A 14519-nucleotide genomic window follows, 5' to 3' on the forward strand; every position below is an offset into this window, starting at 1 on the left:
CCTGTCTGGCAAAAATGGCTTACCAATATCACCTTAAAACATCCACTACTCACTACCATAGTTTTGAGAGGGAAAAAGTAAAAAAAAGAAAATTTTAAAAATCCATCCACTACTATAATTTTGAATAAAATACAAGTTATAAACTTCAGGGATCTTTGTGTCAAAGCAAAAAGATATATAACAACTACTAACTTAAAAAAATATATATACATACTTACACTAATGTCACTAAGAACATTAGATGCCTGTTCATGCTTTAGATTTCCTTTAATTACATGATATGACAACTCATAGAGAGCTTGCTGGAAATCTGTTGAACATAAGAGAAATAATGTAAGGATACAGTCTCTTGAACATGAAAAGTAAATCTATATATTTCCTACATCTCAGAATTATTATAAACATCAATAATGAAAAATATAATTCTAATGCTTTTCCTCTAGCACTTTTTTCTTTTATTTTCACAAAAACACAAAATTAAAAGGTTAGAAAAATGTTAACCATCTCTCCACTACTATAACTACAGCTTGAGCATTCCTTTCCAGTTTTTTCGTATGTCTACAGATTTTACATATTTAAATTCACCATGCACATCATATAGCATTCTGATTCCCCCCAAAACACTTTTAAAGCACTTTTTCATGCTACTCAAGTCTCTATAATTATTTTCAATGAACTCTAGCAAGTGGATTCAAACCAATCATTCTCCTCACCAGTAGACTTCAGATATATACTCAATTCAATCTCAGGGCTATAGTGGCAACAGATAAAGAATAGCAGTAAATATACTACCGAGTTTTAATCATATCCTAGTGTGAGAGAAATTTCTCCCCAAATCTAAATCTCTTTGTCCCATAAAAATCAAACAAAAAATACATGTATAAAATGGCAGTTCTATGATAACTGTCAACCACAAGTAGCAACATTCACTATTAATTACCACAGTCCCCTTTCCTGAAGAAAGATATTTTGGTTTGGAGTGGGTAGTTAGTGGTCAGGTGAACACTTCCTTCTGGTCATCTTTTTTCTAAGTCCCACATACTGAAAACTATACCTCCTTCCAATCATGAAAAGTAGTGAAACAAGAAGCTTTAAAGATGCTAATGTAAAATAAAGTCTATTTATAATCTCCTTTTGAGTGGAATCAAAATTTTTTCAGAACCAAACAGCAAGTTAAAAAATAAAATATTTTAAAAATCTTCTTAGCCAGCCACAGTGGCTCACGCCTATAATCCCAGCACTTTGTAGGGCCAAGGCAGGAGGACGGCTTGAGCCTAGGAGTTCGAAACCAGCCTAGGCAACATAGGGAGACCTTATCTCTACTAAAAAAAAAAAAAAAAAAAAATTAGCCAGGTGTGGTGGTGCACACCTGTTATGCCAGCTACTCGGGAGGCTGAGGCGGGAACTTAAGCCCAGGAGATCAAAGTTGCAATGAGTTGTGATAGCACCATTGTCTCAAAAAATAAAAATAAAAATAAACTTCTCCCCTGCTATGACTCCTAGCCACAAAAAGGAACATAATAGAAATCAAAATGTATATAAATCCCCCCTTAATGAAAATACTATTTTGCAGTAAAATTAACTAGTCCATTAAATCATTTGCTATTATTTGCTATTGCTAATAATTATTCCAATTATTTATGAAGAATTCTTTATTAAATATATTCTGCCTATTTTACAACTATATCTACATTGTGCTTTTAAATAACAATATAAAAACAAAGGAAAAAATTTCTATATTTTGGTATCATAGGTATAAGAGGTCAACTTTATGCTTTGTATTTCCATGAATAAAATGCTTTACAACAAACAACAAATAATACTTAAAATTTTCCAGACAATTAAGGTGGTTTTTTTGGCTTTTTTTTTTTTAAAGCAATAACAGAAGAACAAAATAGCCAATTACCAAAAACTAAGGTCCCATGAGAATATGTCCTCTGGTACTCATAGGGGACCAGGGAAGTCTAATCTTAATCACAGAAGGAGACTAAAATAGAGAACAAGTGACCTGGGTCATTTTGCTGACACTAAAGTGACATAAGAACAATCACATTGTAATCCACACAGCAGCAACAAATAGTCCCCAAATCACAAGTTTTCTTTTTTTTTTTTTCTTTTGAGACAGAGTCTCGCCCTCCAGGCTGGGGTACAGTGGTGCAATCTTGGCTCACTGCAACCTCTGCCTCCTGGGTTCAAGCGCTTCTCCAGCCTCAGTCTCCCAAGTAACTGCAATTACAGGCGTCCACCACCACGCCCAGCTAATTTTTATATTTTTGGTAGAGATAGGGTTTCACCATGTTGACCAGGCTGGTCTTGAACTCCCGACCTCAAGTGATCCACCCACTTTGGCGTCCCAAAGTGCTGGGATTATACGCGTGAGCCACCAGGCCCAGCCTAATTCACGAGTTTTCTAAATGCCTATTTAAAAATGGTTATGAACTCCTATTGTGTTTTATCCATAGGAACTGTAAGTGGTGGTTTAAAACTATCAGGCTAGTTCCACAGAAACCTATAAAATCTATATTGCAGGTGAAAAACTTTATATTTACAATGAGGAGGAAAACTTACAACCCTTATAGTTATCCACAAAAAAATTCAATAAAATATTTTATCTTAATGTTAACACTTCAAAAAGAGTAGTTTTAAGAATAGCCACTAGAGGCCCGGCGCGGTGGCTCAAGCCTGTAATCCCAGCACTTTGGGAGGCCAAGGCGGGCGGATCACAAGGTCAGGAGACTGAGACCATCCTGGCTAACGTGGTGAAACCCTGTCTCTACTAAAAATACAAAAAATTAGCCGGGCGTGGTGGCAGGCACCTATAGTCCCGGCTACTCGGGAGGTTGAGGCAGGAGAATGGCATGAACGCAGGAGGCGGAGCTTGCAGTGAGCCGAGATGGCGCCGCTGCACTTCAGCCTGGGTGACAAAGCGAGCAAGACTCTGTCTCAAAAAAAAAAAAAAAAAAAAAAAAAAAGAATGGCCACTAGAAGGTACTTCTAGAGATTCTTAGTTTTTGCGGGGTTTGAATGTTGAAGACACCAGTTCTTGGTTATGTCTAATATTACTAGTACTACTCATGTTTGTTTTTTTAAACAATAATGTACTGTTTATTTTCAAATAGCTAGAAGGGATTTTTAATTTTCCCAACACAAAGAAATGATAAATGTTTGAGGTGATACACTATACTAATTTGATCATTACACATTATATACACGTATCAAAATATCACACTGTACCCCAATTACTCATGTTCATTAGCCATCATTACAATGTTGTTTCATTGGCAGTGGCTAGGATGGGGGGAAGGTGATTTATAAAAGAAACAAGGAGAAGCAGTGTGTGCAAGGGAAACTGCCTGCCTGAAATGAAATTAATTCAAGGGAAGGGCAGAAAGAAAGGTCAGAGGGAACACTGCCCGAACTCAAACCCCTAAAACAGAAAAGAGATTCTGAAGAAATGACATTCAGTCAGTTTCCTGCTAGGACAACAAACTGGAGCCCCTCAAACCAAAGCCTGCCTGTTGACAGAGATCAGCCAAGGAGTGTATGTGTTAAGGAAGCAGGCAAGGGTAAGAGAAGGAGAGCAATGGCAATTCAGCCAATAAGGCCACACTAATAACTATTTCTGGTTTCACATGTGAATCAGAATCATGCAAATAAACAATAATCTAATAGTTATTAAAGATCCAGAGTCACATGGTTACACTATTTACACTATCATTTATTGAAAATTCTTCTATATTATCCACCTAATGTTTCTATCAAACAAGATCAAAGTTAACTGAGATGTTAAAAACTGATTTTAAACACAGGGAAGAAAAAAGATAAAGTACCCAAGTATTTTTAGAAAGCAGTCTTTTTGTACATTCTTATACTTCTGACAGTCAACTAACTTAAACAAGAATACATTACTGTCTATCAACCTCAAAAATCTTTTGAGTGATCATGCAATTTTATGAGCAGGATAAACAAGAAAATAATTTGGGGGGTGGCAGGCTAGGAGTGTTAACTCTTAAAACAGGTCTTACCCATATGACAGGGTGAAAAATGGCTTTTTCATTTGTTAAAAAAACATTTTCGGCCGGGCACGGTGGCTCACGCCTGTAATCCCAGCTCTTTGGGAGGCTAACGTGCGCAGATTACCTGAGGTCAGGAGTTCGATACCAGCCTGGCCAACATGGTGAAACCCCATCTCTACTAAAAATACAAAAATTCGCCAGGCGTGGTGGCAGGCGCCTGTAATCCTAGCTACTCAGGAGGCTGAGGCAGGAGAATCGCTTGAACCTGGGAGACGGAGGTTGCTGTGAGCTAAGATCGTGCCACTGCACTCCAGCCTGGGTGACAGAGTGAGATTCCATCTCAAAAAAAAAAAAAAAATCTTCCACTCACACATCCAAATGTTATTTTTATGAAACAAGGTTCACTCTGTCACTCAGGCTGGAGTGCAGTGGTGTGATCTTGGCTCACTACAGCCTCTGCCTCCCGGGTTCAAGCGATTCTCGTACCTCAGCCTCCTGAGTAGCTGGGATTACAGGCGCACGCCACCACATGCAGCTAATTTTTTTTTTTGTATTTTTTTTTTTGGTAGAGATGGAGTTTCACCATATTAGCCAGGCTGGTCTCGAACTCCTGACCTCAAGTGATCCGCCCACCTCAGCCTCCGAAAGTGCTAGGATTATAGGCATGAGCCACCGCACCTGGCCCAAATGTTCTTTAAAAAGTATATCCTCAGCTATGCAAGGTGGCTCATGACAGTAATCGCAACAATTTGGGAGCCTGAGGCAAAAGGACTGCTTGAGGTCAAGAGTATGAGACCAGCCTAGGCAATATAGCAAGACACCTTATCTCTACAAAAAATAAATTAAAAAAATAAGGCTGGGCACAGTGGCTCACACCTATAATACCAGCACTTTGGGAGGCCAAGGCGGGCGGATCACCTGAGGTCAGGAGTTCGAGACCAGCCTGACCAACATGGTGAAACCCCGTCTCTACTAAGAAATACAAAATTAGCCAGGCATGGTGTCACATGCCTGTAATTCCAGCTACTTGGGAAGCTGAGGCAGGAGAATCATTTGAACCCGGGAGGCAGAGGTTGCAGTGAGCCGAGATTGCACCACTGCACTCCAGCCTGGGCAACAAGAGTGAAACTCCATCTCAAAAAAATAAATAAATAAATAAGCAAGGAGCGGTGTTGCACTCTTGCAGTTCCAGCTACTTGGGAATCTGAAGTGGCAGGATTTCTTGAGCCCAGGAGTTTGAAGCCACATTGAGCTATGGATTACACCACCACTGCACTACAGCCTGGGCAATGGAAAGAGACCCTGTCTCCTTAGAAAAAAAAAAAAAAAGTATATCCTTTATTATGAAAGTCATGATTTTTGGTAGAACAAAAATAAATATATATATGTAAAATTCTGTTCTTAATCTTCTATTCACAAAAGCATAATTTAAATGATCATAATAAATTTTATCTAATGATTTTTGGCTTCAAATAGAATATCGGTTATAAAAATGTATTTTCTAATTTAAAAAAATACTGTGGGTTTTACCCCCAACAATACTACAAATGTAAATGCTTTACACTTACTAGACACAATTCCTTTTAGTTTTGCCCCTCCTTTGCCAAATCCACATGTCTAATTTTAAATTAATAAAATGTTAAATAGTAAAATCCTTTGAAACTAAAGTTACTGGAAAATTATATACTGTTTAATTACATATTTTATTTAATAAATCATATCTGTGATATGCAGTAAACAACTCCTTTGAATGTTTCCCATGACAACTGCCTTTAACAAGATCCCTAGACACCACCTAAACATAACCAGCTTTAGTAAAAATATCGAACCTCAGTTTCTGGAAATTTTCTAGTGCAAATAAAATCAGAACAATTTTTCTTTCCATGTTATCTTTTCTGTCATATTTATGATTGATACAGCTAACAACTGCTGAAATTTAGCTAAATATACCAAGCCCCAATTAAAAAAGTCAAGCAATATCATATCATTATAATGCAGGTCAAATAACATCAGTATACAGAGATATAGTCTTACTGTAACTATAGTTTTAATCCTGACTATAATATAACCATGTAAAACCTTTATATAATGTGAACTATCTTACACCTTTTGTTTTCATACCTAACAATGAATAGAAAGCAGTTACTAATTTTAATCAAGAAATAACTAAGATACTTTTAAAAATCTTACCTCTGTACGTTGAACTATCATGGCTTTTATTTTCACTGAGGATCCGACATAAATGCAAACTAGAATAAAACAGAAAACATGTATTTCAATTTCCACCCTAACATGAGATGATTCTTATAAAGCAAATTATATCAACTGGCAAGTAAAAAAAAATTTAATCAAGCATTTATTCTGCCTTTCATATACAAACTGTACCACTGGTAACTCATATAAGATTAAAAATATCTCTGTAGTAATAAAGGAGGAATTATGAAATTAGAATATCACCATTTTAAGACCCCTAATTAATTAAAGAATCTAGGCATCTACCAATGGCTGTTCACATTACAAAAAGAGACTATGGGCCAGGCGCGGTGGCTCATGCCTGTAATCCTAGCACTTTGGAAGGCCAAGGCAGGAGGATTGCCTGAGCTCAGGAGTTTGAGATCAGCTTGGGCAACACAATGAAACCCCATCCTTACTAAAATACAAAAGAAATTAGTCAGGCGTGGCGGCATGCGCCTGTAGTCCTAGCTACTAGGGAGGCTGAAGCAAGAGAATTGCTTGAACCCAGGAGGCAGAGGTTGCAGTGAGCCAAGATTGCGCCACTGCACTGCAGCCTGGCAACAGAGCAAGACTCCGTCTCTACAAAAAAAAAAAGTAAAGAAAAGAAAAGAAAAAAAGACTATGAAACATTATGTGCCTCCAGATTCTGATGAAAGAAAACATCATGCAGGCTGGGCAGGGTGGCTTACACCTGTAATCCCAGCACTTTGGGAGGCCAAGACAGGCAGATAGCTCGAGCCCAGAGGTCAAGACCAGCCTGGGAAACATGGTGAAACCCTGTCTCAACAAAAAATACAAAAATTAGCCTGGCATGGTGGCTCATGCTTGCACTCCCAGCTACTCGGGAGGCTGGGGTGAAAAAATCCAATCATCTGAGCCCAGGAAGTTGAGGCTGCAGTGAACCATGACTGCTCGCTCCACTGTACTCCAGCCTGGGAGACAGGAAAAAAAAGGAAAAAAGAAAAGAAAGCATCACCTACCTATGAAGTTGTCTTTAGGGGAAAAAAAAGTGTGAATCAAAATCTGATCAAGCCATCTGGATCCAACTACCAATTTACAGAAAAAGACAACAGAGGAATATATTAAGAGATACCATAGGGATACAATCGCCAAAATTCAAACTGTGGAAAAATCTAACAGAGAGTGACCCAATCTCTTGGACAAACAAATTGCAAGGAAAAATGTAATAAAATATAAAGGAAGAGTGCAAGAGAAGAGGAACAGAAGAGCTACAAGACAGAAAAACAATTAACAAAATGGCAGTAGTAAGTCCTTTCCTGTCAGTAATTACCTTAAATGTAACATCTAACTCCATGTTCAGAAGACAAAGTATCTAAATTGATCTTTTTTAAGACTAGCTATTTTTTTTTAAAGCTGTATGCTGTCTACAAGAAACATGTTTTAAATTTAAGGACACAGGCTGAAAGTGAAAGGATGGATAAAGATACTCCATTCAAATGTTAGCCAAGAGAGAACGGGGTGGCTATGCTTATATTAGACAAAATATACTTTGAAAATATAACAATTATAAATATATATACATACCACATCAGAGGACAACAGCATATGAATATATGTGACACAGAGCTGAAGAAACAAATAGACACCAACACAGTAATAATAGGGAATTTCATACACTACTTTCCATAGAATACCCAGACAAAAGATCAGTAGGAAACAGAAGACTTCAATAATGCTACAGACCAAATGGATTTAACGGACATATCCATAACATGCCACCCAAGATAAGGAGACTACATTCTTCTCAAGCACACACAAACCTTTTTCCAGGCTCTAACATGTGATCTAACATTCTGATCACATTAGATCATAAATAACAAATTTTAAAAGATAGAAATCATACCAAGTATCTATTCCAAACACAATGGAATAAAACTAGATATCAATACCAGAAAGAAAACTGGAAAGTTCACAATTAGGTAGAAATTAAACACATTCTTGAACAACCAAAGAATCAAAGAACGAAATCAAAAAGGAAATTAGGAAATACCTTTAGACAAATGAAAATGAAAACATAAATACCAAAATTCATGAGATATACCAAAAGCAGTTCAAAAGAGGAAATTTGTAGCAATAAATGCTTTTTTTTTTTGACACAGTATCTCATCCCATCACCCAGGCTGGACCGCAATGGCAAAATCTTGGCTCACTGCAACCTCGACCTGGGCTCAAGTGATCCTCCCACCTCAGCCTCAGCACCACCCCGCCCCCCAACATCCCATTAGGTGGGACCACAGGTGCATGCCACCATGCCCAGCTAATTTTGCATATTTTGAAGAGATGGGGTTTCACCATGTTACCCAGGCTGGTCTGGAACTCCTGGGCTCAAGCAATCTATCCACCTCAGCCCAACGAAGTTCTGGGAATACAGGTGTGAGCCACGGAGCCGGGCCTATAAATGCCTTTTTCTTTTTTAATCTCAAACCACCTAACTCAAAACTTCAAGGAACTAGAAAAAGAAGAATAAACTAAGTCCAAAGTTAATAGAAGGAAGGAAATAATAAAGATTAGGGCAGAAACAACTGAAATAGAGAATTAGAGAAGAAAAAAAAAAAATCAGCCAGGTGTGGTGGCTCACGCTTGTAATCCTAGCACTTTGAGAGGCTGAGGCAGGCAGATAGCTTGAGCTCAGGAGTTCGAGACCAGCCTGGGCAACATGGTGAAACCCTGTCTCTATAAAAACAACACAAAAAATTAGCTGGGCATGGTGGCCCATGCCTGTAGTCCCTGCTGCTTGGGGGGCTGAGGTGGGAGGATCACTTGAGCCCAAGATGTCGAGGCTGCAGTGAGCCAAGATAGCGCCACTGCACTCCAGCCTGGGTGACAAAGTGAGACTGTCTCAAAAAAAAAAGAAAAAAAATCAATAAAATTAAGAGTTGTTTTTCTAAAAAAGATCAACAAAACTGAAAAATCTTTAGCTAGACATTCAATAAAGAAAAAGAAAATTCAAACAATATTAGAAACGAAAGAGAAAACATTACAACCAATTACACAGAAACAAAAAGGAATATAAGAGGCTACTACACCATGATACCAGAGCCAGACAAAAACATTACAAGAAAAGAAAATCACAGGTCAATGCCTCTTATAAACACAGATGAAAAAATCCTCAACAAACACCAGCAAACAGAATTTAACAGCACATTAAAAGGATCATTCACCATGATCACAATGGATTTATCCCTGGGATGCAAGGATGGTACAACATACACTAAATGTGACGCATTACATTAACAAAATGAAGGATAAAAATCACTTGATCATCTCATTAGATGCTGAAAAAGCATTTGACAAAATTCAATATCCTTTTATATAAAACTCTCAACAATTAACTATAGAGGCTGAGCACAGTGGCTCACGCCTGTAATCCCAGCACTTTGGGAGGCTAAGGCAGGTGGATCACTTGAAGTCACGAATTGGAGACCAGCCTGGCCAACATGGTGAAACCCCATCTCTACTAAAAATATAAAAAGCAGCCGAGTGTGGGCCAGGCACAGTGGCTCACACCTGTAATCCCAGCATTTTGGGAGGCCGAGGCGGGCGGATCACTAGGTCAGGAGATCGAGATCATCCTGGCTAACACGGTGAAACTCCGTCTCTACTAAAAATACAAAAACAAAATTAGCCAGGTGTGGTGGCAGGCGCGTGTAGTCCCAGCTTCTTGGGAGACAGAGGCAGGAGAATGGCGTGAACCTGGGAGGCGGAGCTTGCAGTGAGCTGAGATGGCGCCACTGCACTCCAGCCTGGGCGACAGAGAGAGACTCCGTCTCAAAAAAAAAAAAGTAGCTGAGTGTGGTGGCGTGCGTCTGTAATCCAAGATACTTGGAAAGCTGAGGCAGGAGAATCGCTTGAACCCAGGAGGTGGAGGCTGCAGTGTTGCAGTGAGCCGAGATCTCACCACTGCATTCCAGCCTCGGCGACAGAGCAAGACTCCATATCAAAAAAATATACATACTAACTATAGAATGAATGTTCCTCAACACACACAAAAAAAGGCCATAAATAACAAGCCCATAGCTAACATTATATACAATAGCGAAAAGTTGAAAGTTTTTCCTCTAAGATCAGGTACCTGCCCACTCTCTCCACTTCTATCCAACAGAGTACTAAAAGTCCTTGCCAGAGCAACTGGGCAAAAAGAAGAAATGAAAGTTATCCAAACAAGAAAAGAAGTGAAATTGTCTCTGCTGACAAAATGATCTTATATTTAGAAAATCCTAATGACTACACCATAAAGTTAGAAATAATACTGTATCCATCAAGGCAAAAAAAATTTTTAAAGAAACAAGGAAATAATAAATAGGGTAAAGTCACAGGATATAAAAATCAACACACAAAAATAGGTAGTGTTTCTATATACTAACAATGAACTACCTGAAAAAAAATTTTAATTCCATTTAAAATAGCTATATTGTAGCATCGCAAGAATGGCAAAAAGAGAAAAATAAAAATAAAAATATAATAGCTACAAAAAATAAAATAAAATACTTAGTAATAAATTTAACCAAGGAGGTGAAAGATCTATACCCCACAAGCTATCAAATGCTGATGAAAGAAACTGAAGATGACAAATAAATGAAAAGATATTCCATGTTGATTGATTAGAATAATTAAGATTGTTTAAATGTCCATGCTACCCGAAGAGCTATAAAGACTCAATGCAATCTCTATCAAAACACCAATGCCATTTTTCACAGAAACAGAAAAATCCTAAAATTTATATGGAACCAAAAAAAAAAAAAAAAACCAATAGCCAAGGCAATCTTGAACAAAAAGAAAAAAGCTAAAGTATCACACTATTTGACTTCAAGCTACAGTTGGCCCTCTGCATCCACGGGGGATTGGTTCCAGGACCATCTCCCACACACACCAAATTCACAGATGCTCAAAAGTCCCTTATATATGGCATATATACAGTCACCCTTCTGTGTCCGCAGGTTCCGCATGTGCAGATTCAACCAACTGTAGATAGAAAAATACTTACAGTCAGGCCGGGCGCGGTGGCTCACGCTTGTAATCCCAGCACTTTGGGAGGCCGAGGCGGGCGGATCACGAGGTCAGGAGATCGAGACCACGGTGAAACCCCGTCTCTACTAAAAATACAAAAAATTAGCTGGGCGTGGTGGCGGGCGCCTGTAGTCCCAGCTACTCGGAAAGGCTGAGGCAGGAGAATGGCGTGAACCCGGGAGGCGGAGCTTGCAGTGAGCCGAGATTGCGCCACTGCACTCCAGCCTGGGCGACAGAGCGAGGCTCCGTCTCAAAAAAAAAAAAAAAAGAAAAAAGAAAAATACTTACAGTCAGCCCTCCATATCCACAGCTTTTGATCTGCAGTTGGTTGAATCTGTGGACGCAGCCAACCCACTAAATATAAGGCCAGCCAACTGTATATTACAAAATTAGGGTAATTAAAACAGCATGGCACTGGCATAAAAATAGACACATCAACCAATGGAACAGAATAGAAAGCACAGATATTAATCCATGCATTTATAGCCAATTAATTTTCAACAGAGGGTACCAAGAACACATAATGGGAAAAAGACAGTCTCTTCAATAATGTTGGGAAAACTTAATATCCACATACAGAACAATGAAACTGGACACTTACTTCACACCATATACAAAAATCAACTCAAAATGAACTAAAGACTTAAATGTAAGACCTGAAACTATAAAAATCCTAAAAGAAAAAACAGGGGAAGAGCTAAACAACATTGGTCTGGGCTATAATTTTTTAGACTTGACCCCAAAAGCTCAAGTAATTAAAGCAAAAATAGACAAATGGGATTACATCAAACACAAAAAGTTTCTACACAGGGGGCCGGGTGCAGTGGCTCATACGTATAATCCCAGCACTCTGGGAGGCCAAGGCAGACAGATAATCTGAGGTCAGAAGTTCAAGACAAGCCTGACCAACATGGAGAAACCCTTCTCTACTAAAAATACAAAAATTATCCGGGCATGGTGGCGCATGCCTGTAATCCCAGCTACTCAGGAGGCTGAGGCAGGAGAATCACTTGGATCCAGGAGGCAGAGATTGCAGTAAGCCAAGATCGCGGCACTGCACTCCAGCCTGGGCAACAGAGCGAGACTCTGTCTCAAAAAAAACAAGTTTCTACACAGGAAAGGAAACAATTAACAGTGTGATGGAGACAACCTATGGATTCAGAGAAAATATTTGCAAGCCAAACATCAAATATGGGGTTAATATCCAAAATATATAAAGAAGTCAAGGGGTCGGGCACGGTGGCTCACGCCTGTAATCTCAGCACTTTGGGAGGCCGAGGTGGGCGGATCATGAGGTCAGGAGATCGAGACTATCCTGGCTAATATGGTGAAACCCCGTCTCTACTAAAAAATACAAAAAAATTAGCCAGGTGTGGTGGTGGGCGCCTGTAGTCCCAGCTACTCAGGAGGCTGAGGCAGGAGAATGGCGTCAACCCGGGAGGTGGAGCTTGCAGTGAGCCGAGATGGCGCCACTGCATTCCAGCCTGGGCGACAGAGCGAGACTCCGTCTCCAAAAAAAAAAAAAGAACTCAAGAAAACAACCCAATTTTAAAATGGGCAAAGGACTTGAGTAGACATTTCTCAAAAGACATACAAATGACCAACAGAAAAAAAAAACTCAAAATCATTAATAACTAGGGAAATGCAAATTAAAACTACAATGAGATACCACCTCACACCTGTCAGAATGGCTATTATCAAAAAGACAAAAAAATAAGTGTTGAAGACGTGGATAAAAGGGAACTCTTGCCAAGCGTGGTGGCTCAGGTCTGTAATCCTAGCCTTTTGGGAGGCCGAGGATAAGAACTGCTTGAAGCAAGGAGTTGAGACCAGCCTGGGCAACCTAGCAAGACTCCATCTCTACAATCAACATATGCTGACATCACGCCACTGCACTCCAGCCTGGGCAACAGAGTGAGACTCTGTCTCAAAAAAAAAATTTAAAAATAAAATATATTTCCAAAATAAAAGAAAATGGTGATGCCAGCCAGGCACGGTGGCCCATGCCTGTAATTCCAGCAATTTGCAAGGCCGAGGAAGGAAGATTCCTTGAGGTTAGTTGGAGATCAGCCTGAACAACATAGCAAGACCCTGTCTCTACAGAAAAAAAAAAAAAAAAAGAAAGAAATAGGCATCGTGGTGTGAGTCCTAGCTACTCGGGAGGCTGAAGTGGGAGGATTGCTTGAGTCCGGGAGTTCCAGGTTATGATGAGCTATAATTTCACTACAGCACTCCAGCCTGGGCAACAAAGCAAAATGCTGCCTCAAAAACAAAAATAAAAAATAATAAGCCTGGGTAACAAAGAGACCTCATCTCCACCAAAAAATAGACAAAACTAGCCAGGCATGGTGGTGCAGGCCTATAGTCCCAGCTACTTGGGAGGCTGAGGTGGGAGGATCACTTAAGCCCAGGAGGTCAAGGCTGCAGTGAGCTGAGATCACGCCATGCACTCCAGCCTAGGCAACAGAGTGAGACCTTGTCTCAAAAAAAGAAAAAAAATAGGTCAGGCATGTGGCTTACACCTGTAATCCCAGTCTTTTTGGAGGCCGAGGCATAAGAATTGCTTGAGGCTAGGAGTTCGAGACCACCCTGGGCAACCCAGCAAGACTCCATCTCTACAAAAAAATTTTAAAAATTAGTGGGTCATGGTGGCACATCCCTATAGTCCCAGCCACTTAGGAGGCTGAGGCAGGAGGATCACTTGAGCCCAGGAGTTCAAGGTTACGGTGAGCTATGATTGCACCACTGTACTCCAGCCTGGGTGACAAAGCAAGAGCCTGTCTCTCGAAAAAAATTAAATAAAATAAAATAATGCAATTGTTATGAAAAACAGTATAGAGATTCCTCAAAAAATGAAAAGTAGAACTACCATGTGATCCAGCATTCCTACTTCTGAGTATTTATCCAAAAAAATTTAAGTCAGGATCGCAGATAGCTGCACTCCCATGTTCACTGCAGCATTATTTACAATAGCCTAGAGGTAGAAACAACCTAAATGTCCACCAACAGAAGAGCAAATAAAGAAAATGTCGTGTATATCTATGAAAGCAAACATTATTCAGCCATAAAAAAAAGAAGGAAATCCTGTCATGTGCTACAATGTGGATGAACCTTAAGGACAGTGTGCTAAGGTAAGAAGCCAGTCACAGGACAAATACTGTATGATTCTACTTATATAAACTATCTAACGCAGTCAAACTCAGAAGCAAAAAGTAGAATGGTGGTTGTCAGAGGCTGCAG

At 39.5% G+C, this 14519-nt stretch overlaps 1 protein-coding gene across 20 annotated transcripts in view; it reads right to left on the minus strand.

The window, feature by feature from the left end:
* Positions 1–14519, minus strand: part of THOC2 (THO complex subunit 2) — a 133898-nt gene that overhangs the window by 106847 nt on the left and 12532 nt on the right. For all 20 annotated transcript variants that reach the window (XR_010119676.1, XR_010119677.1, XM_063634890.1 and 17 more), the window contains exons 2-3: positions 6207–6265; positions 219–310 (exon numbers count right to left, since the gene is read on the minus strand). Coding sequence is in view for 18 of the 20 variants with exons in the window: in XM_063634890.1 (XP_063490960.1) it covers positions 219–310; positions 6207–6265 (151 nt within the window). In the remaining 2 variants the exon portion in view is untranslated. The remainder of the gene's footprint in view (positions 1–218; positions 311–6206; positions 6266–14519) is intronic.

Source organism: Symphalangus syndactylus, chromosome X, assembly GCF_028878055.3.
Source record: "Symphalangus syndactylus isolate Jambi chromosome X, NHGRI_mSymSyn1-v2.1_pri, whole genome shotgun sequence".
Taxonomy (NCBI): Eukaryota; Metazoa; Chordata; class Mammalia; order Primates; family Hylobatidae; genus Symphalangus; species Symphalangus syndactylus.